Source organism: Nesoenas mayeri, assembly GCF_963082525.1.
Source record: "Nesoenas mayeri genome assembly, chromosome: 3".
Lineage (NCBI taxonomy): Eukaryota > Metazoa > Chordata > Aves > Columbiformes > Columbidae > Nesoenas > Nesoenas mayeri.
In genome coordinates, this window is record NC_137544.1 from 60656670 (window position 1) to 60671863 (window position 15194).

Consider the following 15194-nt stretch of genomic DNA (forward strand, 5'->3'; position numbering starts at 1 on the left):
TAATTTATAAGGCTGGAGCATCTGGTTCATTGCTGTTGTTCTATCAGCTTTTCCGGAGTCCTGTTCTTGAATTTCTCGTAGCTGGCTACTGCTCTTGTGAGTGCTGGTGGAATGGGAAGTGTAAGCCATTTATAGTGGGAGACAAGATCTTACTCCATCCAACAGACAACATAATATTCAGCCATGATCATGAAAGAAAGAAAGGTAAGCCCTTGTGGGATGGGCTCTACTTCACACGAGGATCAATAGCTGCAGACTCCTAAAGATATGATGTTTATTCCTCATTGGCAGGACACTCAGCTTCAACAAAGGGACTTGGCCAGATGAGGCCATTGCGACAGGCTGTGCCCATGACTGCAGACATCCCCTGGTAACACCATAGGCAAGGCCTCACAGAGTTGGTTGCACAAGTCCTGCTGTTGCCACACTGCTTAATCGTCCCCACCCTATGCCATAGTCCTAGAAGCCATAATTTATTTCTCTCTTTCCTGAAAGAGAAGCTGGCATTTGACACACGGTTAGAAAGCGCTCTGTGGCTAAAACACCAAGAGAAGGGTGTTTTCAGCTGGGCCTTGCAAACCTATGGTCAGAAGAAGTCAAGCTGACAATGTAAAGGTGTCCTGCACTGAGTGGTGTGCCTGTGCGCTGACCACCATGGAGCCATGTGCCACCCCAGGTAGCTCTGAAGAAGTGGACCCACAGCAGATGGCCTCTTGGTGTCCTCAGGGAGGGAGGTGAAGCCAGAAGGAAAGTGAGCCAGAGCTCACTTTTCCAGGTATTTCCAAACTGTAAGAAAGCCCCAGCTGTAGTTTAGAGCCTGGGAGAGCTCTTCTTTCGTTACCCCCTCATGGAGATATAAACAGCAATGCAGCATACAAGCTAAGGCACCAACAAAGTTGTATTTAAAAACTACATTATCAACACTGTCTAGAAGCTGTGGGTGCAGATCACCCAACTGGTATGTGCTCCTGCAAAGTACTTCTCCCTGCAGGAGCCCCATCCTGCAAGCCCAGTGAAGCATGTTTTGGGAACATGCCACTACAGCTAATTGCAGGGAAAAAATACAGCAACCGTCATTTTACCAAACCCTTTCCAAGTAAAATTACATGTCAGAGCAGAGCTGAAAGGAAGTTTGTATTTCAAATTGAAAGAGAAAATTGGCTTTTGCAGAACATCACAGGGTTGGCAATAATAAATCCTGGTACCATCAGAATAGAAGTGGGTTGTTCCTGCGACACTTGCATGACTTTCTGTAAACCTGCATTGTTGCTAAGGAAGTGAAATATGGCTAGCAAGCATAACAGTGCAAGATTTCTTCAGACCTTTTATTGGTTTTCCCAGTATAAGTGCTGCACATTTTGTATAGTTTCATCAAATAGAAAAACTTTCAGGTTTCTGATGTTTCCATAGATTCATAGCATGGCAGCTACTATACTTCCAGCCAGGCCTGAATGCTTCCAGCACACCTATAGATCTACCGCTTTTATTTTTTTTAATTTTTTAAATTTCTTCTTTAAGATTTAGAGCCCTAAATAGTTTCAGCCTCTGTGTCTAACATAGGTACAGTATCCAGCATTGTCAGTCTCTTCCCAGACTAGGGTTAGTAGATGTTACATTAATAAAACTTCATCTTTGTGTAACAATGGCAATATGAGTCATCCTAAGGAAAGAAGTGAATTTGAGAAAGAACTTGAATTACTGCAGATACTGTTTTCAGGCTGTGACAGCCCATAAGTGGGTGAAGTCACCAATGTTGAAATATAAGACAAGCTATTTTGTAATAGTTTGCCTGGATGGTTTTAATGTGGCTCTGCCCAGTGCAAGAGTGGTGCCAGGACAATTCTGGACCTGAGACTTGTCATGGTGCTGGGTACTATACAGAGATTTAATAAGTCCCATTTCCCAAAGAAACTTACCTAAATTAAGAAACTGAGGTATGTGGACAGGGTAAAATAATTGAACCATGAAAAATGGTTTCGATGTAGCTTAAGTGAACTCAAGGTCTGTTACTTAAAATGAACTGATCCACCCTTGTGTATGTGAATTAAGGGAAAAGTGATAGTGATTATGTACTAGGAAAGCTCCATTTTTCCCAGCCTTGCTTTGCCATCTTGTGTCTGTCCCACTCTTACCTCCTCTCATTTAATTTGCAATAGTAGAATGTAGTTAAGTATTAAGATTCTCATTAGCTACAGACCTTGCAGATGTGAAAAAGCCACTTCATCTCTCCATTCTGGGGTAACTTAGTGGATAATTACCCAGACCTTGCCCAGGAAATCTTCTCATTTATGAGATGAAGACTTGTAGGAATAAAATCATTTAGGGCTACAAAGATGATTAGGGGTCTGGAGCATCTCTCTTATGAAGAGAGACTGGGACAGCTGGGTCTGTTCAGCTTGGAGAAGACTGAGAGGGGATTGTATCAATGCTTATAAATATCTCCAGGGTGGGTGGGTGTCAAGAGGATGGGACCAGACTCCTTTCAGTGATGCCTAATGATAGGATCAGGGGCAATGGGCACAGATGGAAGCAAAGGAGGCTTCATCTAAACATGAGGAGAAAGTTCTTTACTTTGAGGGTGCCAGAGCACTGGAACAGGCTGCCCAGAGAGGCTGTGGAGTCTCCTTCTCTGGAGACATTCAAAACCCACCTGGACACATTTCTGTGCGATCTGCTCTGGTGAACCTGCTTTAGCAGGTGGGTTGGACTAGATGATCTCTAGAGGTCACTTCCAACCTGAACTATTCTGTGATTAGAAATCACAGGTGATGGTCACCATCCATTCATCATTTACTGTGAAACGGTTGAAATAGAGGTGTTTTCCATTTAAAAATCTGTTCTTGACTGAGTGAGCACCTTTTCTGTTTCAGTTTAAATGAGCTGTGCCTAATCATGGACTATTCTTATTTTAAAGAAAGGATGCTTTTTTTGTCTTCTGTTGCAACTTTTGTTGTAGAAGAAATAAATAATCCCAAACTTCTATTTTATAAATTTAATTCCAAGCCTTAAAATAAAAAAAAAATCCCTGGAAACAATCTTAAGGATATTTTCACAAGTGTTTTTTGCCTTCTTTTTATTACAGTACATGACTATTTCCTTTCTAAATGCAAATATGTACCATTTTAAATTGTAATATAGGACATACAAAGTTTCCTTGGCCTTTGTGTGACATAAAATGTTTATGATGAATCAAATCATCGAATGCAGCAAAGGTTAATTTAGAAAGTATCCAAGTATGTATTCCAGACACAGACCACAGATGATGATTTACAGCTGGATCTCTGATGGGAGGCACCTTCTGCCATTATTCCTATAACTGGGAAGAGAAAGAGAATGGCCACTGGAGTGTGCATTTAAGCTGGATGGTATTCAATTTAACCGCAAATGCAACACATGCCATTTGCATGCATCTGTCCTGTACCTCTGCAGGTTGTTCAGCAGTCCAGCTCTAACTAGAACTTCCAGCCTTTTACAGTACTGGGGAAGTAAGCAAAACTGCAGGAAAATCACCTAGAAACCAACTCCCTCTTTAGCCTAAAGCCACTGATCATGTCTCAAGAGAGACCAATGTTATACATCGTATTATGGAGTAGAAGAAATAAAATCTTTTCTAGTAAATGGACCAAGTTGAGAACAGAAGCACAGGTTCAAACTTTGATGCTTTTCCAGTTTTTCCCTCTTATCCCTAGAAAGGACACAATTCTGAGCTTGCTAAAGCAAATGGCACTGAATTCAACTTTGGCTTAGGTCTTAATATACTCTGTGTCTTGGCACCTGCAAGGCAAGATTGATAATAATTCTCTCTGCTGGGCATATGATATGTGAAGATAGTCTAGTAATTGATGTAAGTAAACAGATTTTTCAGACCGGCTAATTGAGCTAACTCTTGCATTTTGGCTCATGGAAACTCATGAAATTTGATAACTGATTTATTTTTAAACACATTACACCTGAAGAATGGCCATGAAAAGAGGACAGGCTCATTTGAATTAAATACATCAGATAAATCCCTGAAACAGAATTGCAGAGCTTGCAGCATATTTGCATATTAATAAAGTTGGAGGTCATTCATTTTCCTAGTTAATTATTACTTGATAGCAATAAAAAACAATTAAAGCAATACTAGGTATAACCGTTTAAAGAAAAGGAAGAGGGAGGCATCTCTGAGCACAGTGGCAGCATGAAAATAATTACGCATGCCATTCCTATAATCTCCTTAGCCCTACCATTCTTACCTGGTGTGAAGTTAGCTGAGATGGTGTAAGAACTCTAGCTGATGTTGTCATATGGGATGGCAGTTTTCATGCCTACACTTGTTTTTTCTCCTTTTGGAGAATATCTGCCTTTGGTCAAGTGATAGCTCTTGACTTCTAGAGTCATCTCCAGTTTCAGCTGGTGACTTACCTGTTGCAGAGGTGCCATCACTGTCAGTGCAGCACAGTGCATTGCCTGCTGCTGTAGGCACTGCTGCGGTCCAGCATCGGCACGTATGTTTTAGCCACGATGCAGTAGCTGACTCCAGGCCTCAAGTCTTCTATTTTGATAATCTTGTTTTTTCCTTCATATACCAGGACTCTGTGTTGCTTTTGGCGGAGCAGAGTGAAAACAGCCAGTCAGGCACATTGCCCTAGCAAGCATGTCTGTGACTGAAGTTTGGTAAGAACAGAGGCTGCAGAGCAGCATGTGGACTTGCACAAAGTCAACAACATCAATAGTTAATGATTTTAAAATATTCCCTTCAAAATTCCCCTTTCGTCCCCTTTTTTCTTTTATTCAGGGCTTAGAGTATGAAATACTAAGTTGATGAGAAAGAATAAAGGGAGGAATTACAACTCAATTCAAATTCAATTCCTGAAAAATAAGTCTACCTTGTTTTCAAATGCATATGCAGTCTTTCATATTCTCACAATCCCAGAAGACAATTTCAACTGTAAAAGAAGAATGGTGTGCCCATACTTTCCTGGCTTTTCAATGGTAAAGGGTATTATATTTGAATATGCATTTACCTCGTCTAGCAAGTTGTTTATTATGAAGACTTGATATAGCAGATCGTAATAATTTGTCATTGGTATCTTGCTGCCTCTCTTCCTTTTGTAAGGAGACTGTGGAGCCTGGAGCTTCAGAGTTATGGACTTGTTGCTATGAATCACAGTTACTGTCGGAGGTCCTATCATAGCTAAGGAAAAAAACCAAAGCTATGAACACAATTGTAGTTTGTTAATGTTTCACAGAATACAATTACAATCCATTAAACAATTTAATGTTCTTCCCACAATATATTGTGCTGTATTTACTATTAAAGGGCCACTTTGTAAATCCTTACTTCTTAGTACTTATTTCTTGGGACATTTTGGGGGTGATATTTCCTGTGTTTGTAAATCTATCTTTGAGCCTTTGTGAAATCTCTCTGAGCTGCATGTTGCTGACTGCAGCCAGGTCAAACAAATGCCTTGGATTTTTTCCCTGACTTTTTTTTTTTCCATATTCGCATGCCTGGATTGCACAAAACAGCTATCTGAACCATTTTGCTTATGCCAAGGATGCAACTTCAATAATTACTTTCAAATTTTTTGCAATCTTCTTGGTTAAACACACCTAAGGGTTCAAGCTAGTGCCTAGACACTTGCGTGTGTGGTCCCCAAGACATGGGAAGCCAGGACAACAGCTGCCTTGTGTGCCTCTCCAGGAAGAGGAGGTGGCACAGGGTGAGATGGGCTGCTGCTGCTGCAAGGTGCTGCTTTATGTCAAAGCTTGTGGTTTCGTCTATACAGGAGGCTCAATGTAGTTTGCACTGCAAGACCGTGAAGTGACCTGCATTCACGTTCACAATTCAACTTTGCATTGGCTAGTGAGGGAAAACTGGTTAATTCATGGGGAACTTACTGGTAGGTACACTGTTCAGAACTTATGTTGGCGTTTTGACAGTCTTCTGATTTCTAACATACTGTGGCACCATAATGAGCATACTAGCTAATAGCTTGGCTCATGTCCTTTCTAAATACACTGCAGTCAGGAAAACACATAAATGTGAGAAGAATGGCAGCCACACAGCTCTCAGTTCTTGTCTCCCTTTTCTCCTCAAGCAAAGAACTTCTCCTTCTTTTCCATCTTGTGCCCTTCCAGCAGCTCCAAAAACAGCTGAAAATAATTTCTATAGTTCCATGCCTCGAGGAAGGAGTTGCATTAGAGGGAGACACAAATTTCTAATCCCCTAAGTATGGATAAGTGGCTACTTATCCATAATAGGTTGGCTTCCAAGTGTGAGGAAAATGATTTTAATTCAACCCTTCACCTGAGAGCTATTGACTCGCAATTTCTTCTGCAGCTTTGTAGCTGGAAAAGGATTACTCATGTTTGCAAACTGCAAGCAGAAATGATACATTCCATGCCGCAGAAATTTCAGTTCGTTTCTCAGAGTGACCCATATGTTTGCACTTACTTTCTCGCCAGGGAGTGAATCTGCAGCTGAGGCTCCAGTCAGAATAGACGCCAGCTGATGCAGCTTTCACTCTGCCGTAATAAGGCTCTTGGATATCAGAGGTCTCATTTGTCAGGTCACAGACATGGTTTTGAATCCCCCAGCAGTCATCTTTGTTTTGCCATGTGCTCTGCCCATACCTATGGAGAAAGAGAAGGACGGATGTAAGCTTCAGCTGTCGCCAACTGGGTTCATACTGATCTTTAATTATCTGTTTTAACTTGGTGGTACTGGCAAGCATTTTGCCATGGAAATGAACTCTCTTCTTCAATCTAATGGCAGGGAAGACTGATTGCATGGTTGTTTAGGAACTACAGGTTTGTGTCTTTTCTGAGAGAAACCTAAAGTGGAGATGCAGGTCACCAGCCCTGTAGGAAACTGCTGCAAACTTGCCTCCCAGGAGAGGCGGGTGAGCTTTGGCATAGCTGGTGTGTTCAATGATGAACAGAATGCTGTTTTCCACTGACTCAATGGTGATTTCAGGTGCTCAACAGGCATGCAAGCAATGGGAGCATACCTCCTCTGAGGACCAGCCCCTAGTGCTGCCTCAAGTTTGCTGTGCAATGCACCGTGCAGCACTGCTGTGGGCAAAGTGGGCCACCAAAATACCCTAAATGCACTATTGCAGAGATACCTGGCCTAGTTAGACCTGCTTCAGGCAGAGGGTTGGACCTGGTGAACTCCACAAGTCCCTTGCAAACAACATTTTTCTGCAACTCTGCGGTGCAATGAGTGTGCAGAGCGTGTTGCTGGAGGTGCTTGTTCCCCTCCAGCCTTGGGCTGTTCAGCTGCCCCTTCTGGGCAGTTGATAACTGCAGCAACAGCTGAGAGCTGGCAGCTGAGCAGGACGTGGCTGTTCCCCAGATGTGAGGAGATACATCTCTTGTCACCTGAGAAATCCCTTTGATATTCCAAGCAGAGCCAGGCGCCAGCCCCACGGGAGGCTGGGGTTCCCCCAGTACTTACACTTTATACTGCACAAAGTAGATCGTGTCTCTTGGCACTTTGGCTCTCCCAGGCTGCCAATGCAGAGTGCTGTTGAAGTTTAATGAATGAAACTCTACCTTCTGCGGCTTAATCGAATCTTGCAGGTCTCGATTTTCCAAAACTAAAATCACTGCAAGTAATAAAGACCAATAACTTAATGAGTTTGTCACAGACACGCTCCTTCACATTTAAACGTGGGGTTATTGCTACATCTCATTAGGCTTCATGACTAGCAGACTTCAGGGAATTGAATCTCCAGTATCTCATGTTCAAAACTTTCCAAGTCAGGGTGATGAGATCCAGCAGTTACAGAACAGACACACTTAATAATATGAAAGGAACATTTTTATGTGTAGGTTGTTTTGGTTTTGTTTGGTTGTTTGGTTGATTTGATTGTTTTTTTGGTTTGTTTTTAATTTTTCCTTAGTGACTTTACTGCTCTGAAAAGTTCCTGATGAACATCCCGGGAAACAAACACTTTGGATCTGTTCACAGAGTCCGCAGAAAGCAGACACATCAATAATTAAAGCTGAGTGCTCTTTCCTCCACATCTCAGCTTTAACCTGCAGGGATCATAGCTATTTTAATAATTGCCACAGTCACGTTTATCAGCTCTTGCCTAATAAAAAAATAACCTGAGATTCACTGCTTTTCCAATCTGAACTTCTGGAAAAGCTGCCTGACAATTTTCAAGACAGTCTGTTTTCAAAGTGTGATGGTTACAGGAGCACAGAATCAGTTAACAGCCTCTCTGAAGCATCCAAATCCTAGCATTTTTTCTGGGTTTTGTTACCCAGATGACTCTCTATTACTGCAGATTTATCCCTGGCATACCACAGAATCAGTTAAGACTTGTTCTAATTGAACTGAAAATGGTGATGCAGCTATGAATAAATTAAATGAGCCACATACTTGAAAGGCAAAAGAACAGACTAATTTGGAAATGACAGGACTTTTGAAACCCACCAAAAGATTCAGAGATTTGACTCACTCAGAGATTCAATAACAGACCCAGCACCCCGCTTGTCACATAAGAAAAGAGCAGAAAGCCTTTACTTACTAGTTATCTCATCCTGAAGCAGGTGCATCAGTAAGCAGAGGGAAGAAAGCCTGATCCCCTTCATGCTTAGGAGAGCAGCTCCATGACTGAAGAGCATCTCTCTTCCTCTTGGGCATGTCTTATGAGGAAGTAATTATTAAACACTCTAGAGTTCCCCTTATTTCCCGTGGTTTCCAAAATCCCCCAATTTGGCTTTGGTTTACTTTAGCTGGAAAACATATGAGTTGCTCCAAATTAAACATAAGCAAATATTCTTACTTGGCAGCTGTGGTCACTCTGGAGTTTGGAACTAATTATGAAGCAAACCAGCATGAAAACAGTCCTTTTGTTGGTTTTTTTTGGCACTAATTCCCACATGATGTCTGGCAATTTTGCTTTAATCCCATAAATTTGTCACAGAAGCTTGCTTGCTTGCCATACTATTTTTTGTTTGTTTGTTTATTTGTTTTCCCAACTTGCTAGTCACTCAGCACTGAAGAGCATAAATTTTGCAGTAAACAAGTAAGAAACCTACCCATGGGATGTCATCTGATTTGGTCGCTTTTCTTCGTGTTGAACGCAAGCGGATGGAGTTTGCAGGCGTATTTGTGGCAGAACGTCACCTGGGCATTTACCATGGGAGGAACGAGAGGCTGTGGGATCGCTGCCGGTCCCGCTGTGGGGCACCGTTTCCACACCACCCCGGCTGCTAGAGAGATGCTGGGGCAGCCACAGTGCTGCCAAACCCCGGGCAGGGAACGGGGAGGACAGCCCAGCCTATGGGACCAAAGTGCCGCTCTACGTTGGACTTTCAGACTGCCAGGAGTCATATGTCCCAGCTGATGCGGGTGTGTCGTGACGCTGCCTGCACAAATATTGGCATTTGTTGCAGCTGTTCTCCAAATCCTGCCTTTCCTGTATGGGCAACCCTGAGAGACTGACCCCAGGGCTGGGGATGCCGGGAGCTCCCTAGTGAAACTGTTTGTAAACACGTCAATGCCACATGTGCACCTGCCCAGTGGGAGTCAGATTTTGTGCTCCTGGGGTGCGTGGAAAGCTCAGTCAAGTCAGCTTCTGGCAGCAAATGTGGTGCTTGCTCACCCTCTTTTCCAGCCTTGCCCCTCACTCTTCCCTTCCCAAAAGATCCCCAGCACTGATGTCCACGGGTGCTTTGCCGCTCGCATACCAGAGTACCTGAGCAAAAGCCTGGATGTCTACTCCTTTCACCAGCTCTCCTTGACAAGCAAGAACAGACAACCCCAATTTGGTATGCCCTAGCACAGCGCTGTGTCACGTCATCCACGAAAGAAATAATTTGTGTGAAGACTACCTCTCTGCAAAAACAAGAATTTGCCCAACAATCATCTTTACTTTGGGAAAAGTTGGAAAAAAACACATACCAGGTCAAAAAAAAAGCAAGTTATGGCTCAAATTAAAGTATTGTTTTATTTAAAGGCATTTTGTTAGCAAACTGGACAACTTCCAGTCAAGAAGCTGGCCTCAGTTGGATTCATGGGCACAGACTCTCAGTTCAGCCAGTCACCTCTACCTCATTGTACAAGAACTGAATCTGCAACAGCTGTATTAAAACTCTAGATGCATAGCTTTAAGTAATTAACTAGTTCACCCAATTAAGGGAATTAAAGAACTGAAAGGAATGCAGAAAAGAAACAACAACAACCAACAACAACAACAACAACAAAAGGAGGCAGAATGCAGAAAGGCCATTCTGCCATTACTATCTTGGAATTTTTAATCTATCCATTTCCCAAACACATTCTCAAAATCCAATGACCTTTAGGTAGTTCCCCACACCAAATGCAATTAGTATTTCATCATGTTATATGAGCTCAAGTGCGGGAATAGGGAACTTCTATAAACCAAACATCAGACTGAAATGTCATCAAAGTTTAGTCACGCTTGTCACAGGTTGCGTATTTGCTTACTTGAATTGTACCAACACACCTTCCCGTACCCCGTGTAACAGCCCATTGTCAGGAGCTGAAGCATGGAGCTTTGCCAAAATTGCTTTTGATGGCAATTTCTCCTTTTTGATGGCGAACACAGAGCTGAGGAACAGCCTGCGTGATGTTGGTGGGTTTTGCTCAGAAAAGGCTGCTCTACTCTCTGGTGAAATGGGGAAAGAAACACCTATTCCATGGAAAAATTCAGGGTTTCCTGTGCACTGCACTCTCATAGAGCTTTATCTGCGACTGGTCTTGGCACTCGGAAGTAGTCAGTAACCCCTCACATAATTTTTTGTGATGATTGAAACAGCTGCTGGTAATCCCCAGGTTATTGGCATCCATAAAAAATGTCCTACACATCAACTTCAGTCATGCTTCTTCAGTGCTCTGTGGATTAAAAATAGCTACAGTTAAACGAGTACCAGCTACACACACACATACATGGACATCTACATACATACACGTCTTCAGTTTCATAGATTACACATATAGTACATTTAAAAATGTGAACAACTAAAGAACATTATAGGATGACATGCACTGCAATGCTATTTAAAATATGAATGAGAACTTTTAAAAAGCAGTACTGTTTAAAAATACTCTGAACAGCACTTTATGAAGAATGGAAAATACATTGCTTTCCCCAGTAGAGTCCACGTAATTAGATATGCTACTAGCTCATCCCAGCTTACACTGAAACATCTTTTTGATCCAAACCTTTGTGAAACAGCAGTACTGATGTTTTTGTGAACCAACACAGAATTGCGGGCATGAGGTTTTTTTCCTTTCCTGGAACAAAACCCTGTCTGAATGCTGAGTAAACAGACCTTTTTCTCTTGAGGATTGACTATTGCTACACAGAGGTAAAAGTCAAGTACATTCTTGCGGTAAGCTGCCTGACTCATCCAGTCTGATAGCATCAACTCATTGTTTTTTTTTTTCCTTCCCCCTTGAATGAATTGTTTCCCATCCACCTGGAGGTTTAACTCTGGAACTGCTCCTGCAGCACCACCTTTGGCTTTTCAGATGAAAGTCTCTGATATTTGCAGTGGATGCGAGGGTGGATTTTGCTTGCATGCCTGGATGAAGGCATGGAAGATGAAGGAAGCAGAGGAGCTCCTAAATCAGACACAGAATACTTCTAGGAACCAGCAGAGGCCAGACAAGTCTCTCTCACATGCGGCATTTCACACAAACTCAAAATAAAAATGGAGTGGTTCAGATTATTCTGGACCCAAAGACTATTCTCAGCTGAAGCTGTAGTTTTCAGTCTTTTACCTTTCTAAGCAACCAACGCGGGCTCACAGAAAGACTTGTCTTGGGAGAGGGCTCTGGAGGTCAGCCAGTCCAGTCTAATGCCCAGGGCTGGACTAATGGCAGACTTACTCCATGCTTAACCATTTTCAGTGAGAGGTTTTCCCCCATACGTCTAAGTGGGACACCCCTGCTGAAGCTTATGACAGCAGCTTTTTGTGTTTTGATTGGGACACTTCAAAGAAAACTTTGTCTTTTCTGCAAATGTCTATATAGTCACCAAATGCAATTGGATCCCCTCCCCAGCCATTGCCCCTCCCAGCTCCCTCAGCATCTTCTGGTGTGTCATGTGCAGCAGGGAAGCCCTTCAACAGCCCAGTGGGGAGTGGAGAATGAATAACTACACACGCACAATAAAAAAGGAAAACCCCAGAGTTGGGCAGGAGGGACTTTTTGGGGTTTTTTTCCCCTGCCCTTCAGGGAAGAGATATTGCACCATATTGGTTCTTACAGAGCAGTTTCTGAGGAAGCAGGGCTGACTTTCACCATGCAGTGCATGCCTTCCCTGCTTCCTGCCCACAGGTACAAACTGTTATAAGGGCTTGGGTCAACATTTTAAAGATTACGATTAGAAATTCCCAATGCCATAGCTACACCTCAACAGTGAGACATTTGAACATATTAAAGATGAAGATCCGCTGAGGGATTGCTTTGTAACAAGTCATTATTTGCACATACAATATTTATTTAACAATGTGCAAGACAATGAATTGCACCAGAAAGTTAGTAACCAACACTAACATTCATTAGGAACTGTAGGTAATAACAAACCCTAAAATAGCTCAAAGCCTTTTAAATTACAAGTTTCTTTAAAATTGTCAGTTTTTCTAATTTGCAAAGCCATATTATTTTTTTCTATCTCTAAGGAGTGCTGTATCTTGTTTAAGCCCACTGAGAGAAGACTTGCTTTTTTTAAGCTGGGGGTAGCTTCCCAAATCATATAGACAAAATCCCACCAGTTTAGAGACATGTGGAATTAATATTCCATAGTTTGTTCATTTTGCTTGGGTAATCTCAATAGTAAAGGTGCCAGGTGATCACTGATCCAGCAGAAACCAGAGATAAGCCTGGATACGTACAAGACAAACATTGCTCGTGCTTTCTTCATCTACCTACTGGAGTAAATAAAGGAAGGCTGAAAGCCTGGTAGCGCCAATGCTCTCTCCAACACACCACCAGCAGTAACGCCTGAAATATTACCAGTATGGGTCGGAGATGACCCACACGTGCATTTTTTTGTAGGTGACGGTGGCTGGAAGTCTCTGTGCCAGATCACTGAAGCCCCATCCAGACCGCAGATGGCATCGGGCTGATCCACCAGGCAGCAGGAGAAGGCCGAAAGTTTGGCAGGCCCTCCTTGGGGGAAGAGAGAGAAGGAACTGGGATGGCCCACCTCCACATCTGTAATCAAGGCTTGAAGAAAGAGCAAATGATTCTGCTAGCTACTTGGGGCAATAGAACTTTAAAATAGGCAAGTTCGATGGGTTTCCCTGACCAAGGGAAAAAAATGTAAAAAACCCCGAAGACTTCAGAAACAAACAAACCAACCAACCCAAGCATACAACAGAAAAAGAAACTGCCTTTCACTTACCCCTTCTGCCAGTGTAGGTTTGTAAGCAGCACACTTCCCAGCCAGTGGCTTAGTTCTGTGGCTGTCTCTCAAGTTCTCAGTATCATCTCTCTATCATCCAAGGAGTGTGAACTCTAGAAAAGGACTCTATTCTTACCAACAATCTTCACCACTACCATCTCCAAATTACTATTGAATTTGTAAACATACTGTATTTTTATGAGCCTTTTTTTTAAATACAATGTCTCCGATCTTGTGTGGATTCAGTCTCCTGGCATTCAGGAATCAGCATGCTGAGCTTTTCAGGACAGAATCCTCCATGCTCAGTGTAACTGGTTTTCACACTTCTCAGAGGTGTTAGTTTCGCATTTACTGCAATGTGACCATTTAACCAGAAAATTTAGATCACACTGTGATACTTACTTGCCAAAAAGTTTCGTTCTATATTATTTTTCTTATAGGAAATGAAATTGGGCATCGCAAAAAAAATTGCTAGTTTTGCTGTTCACCCTGGAAGCAGTTGATAAAGTCACTCAGTAATTAACCACCTAAATCCACAGTGTTTTGTTCCAATTTCTATTCAGACTTGGGGAGGAAACAGATACTATACCAGTGCCTGACACAAGGCCAGATTGATTCCTGGGATTAATCTACCTGGAAGCAGGGACTGAGGAATGGCAAAGATGCTGCCTCCATCCAGGTGCCACCATCACTCTCTTAGGCATTCAGGTGAACTTTTACAACCCTTCCTCACCTGTTACAATTTATCTCACATTTAATTGTATTTGCAGCAAGTTGCAATCACAGCTTTTGTTGTCACAGGTCTCAGCTCTACCAAAACTGGTAGAAGAAAGTACATTACATACAGTTACCATCTGTTGTGATGGGACTCCACAAGCCCTCCACCCTTCTGATAATTAACTGACTGTTATTAACTTAAAAAACCAAAACAACTCCCCAAAACATAACAGGGAACAGTCATACCCAGAAAGAAAATCTGGTGTGTTAGATTTTCATTATTTTCACTCTATGTTTTCAGACTGAAAGGATTCTATATACTCTTTGTGGAAGGGTATTTTTGAAGGGGCAGAATTTGTTCAAGCAACCTTTCAGAGTCTGTGGTACCCAAGAGATGTCAGTAGAGGAAGAAACCAGATCAGACATGACACTGGTGCTTACTGCTCTGCTGTACATGTTGCAAGTATTTGACAGCTGCAGGATTATCTTTGCAGAACACTGAGCGAGTTGGCTGGCAGAACCGTCTGGCTTGTCTGCTCATTGTTTTCTGCGTGTAATGCATTTCCTCTTTTAAGCTGTGGCTGGACAGTAGAAAATAAAACTTCTTTGCCCCCACATAAATGCAAAGTTAATTTTCAGTCTGATCAGCTACCCTGTCATTGTCCAATTATACAAATGGGCAAGTTACATCAAGGTGAGAACGGTGTTCTGATGAGATAAAAAACCCCAGAACCTCAGGAAACAAAACTGTTTTGACTATAATTCATGATGGGTTAATAAAAACACCAATCCATTACTAAAACTCACAGAGTCTATATTACAAATATAAATGTAGCAATTAATGCAGACATACCATAAATTCAAGTTTTTCCATGTGTTCTGACTCCACTCAATCTGGAACAGGTTGCCCAGAGAAGTGGTAGATGCGCCCCCTGCCCGGAGACATTTCAGGCCATGCTGGATGGGGCTCTCAGCAACCTGATCTAGTTGAAGATGTCCACGATCATTGCAGGGGTTGGGCTAGATGACCTTTGAAGATCCCTTCCAACCCAACCGTTCTATCATTCTATGGTTCTAATCTGCACAGCCATCTGTAAGAGA

General features: G+C 42.4%; 1 protein-coding gene across 1 annotated transcript; it reads right to left on the bottom strand.

Moving 5' to 3' along the window:
* Positions 1–3202: 3202 nt before the first annotated feature.
* Positions 3203–8622, bottom strand: IL22RA2 (interleukin 22 receptor subunit alpha 2; the record flags this gene model as incomplete). The annotated part of the gene is made up of 6 exons (XM_080341742.1): positions 3203–3316; positions 4405–4583; positions 5007–5176; positions 6440–6618; positions 7445–7595; positions 8526–8622. 5 exons carry the CDS (start codon positions 8620–8622, stop codon positions 4428–4430), a joined length of 753 nt encoding a protein of 250 aa, XP_080197868.1. The 3' UTR covers positions 3203–3316; positions 4405–4427.
* Positions 8623–15194: the final 6572 nt, after the last annotated feature.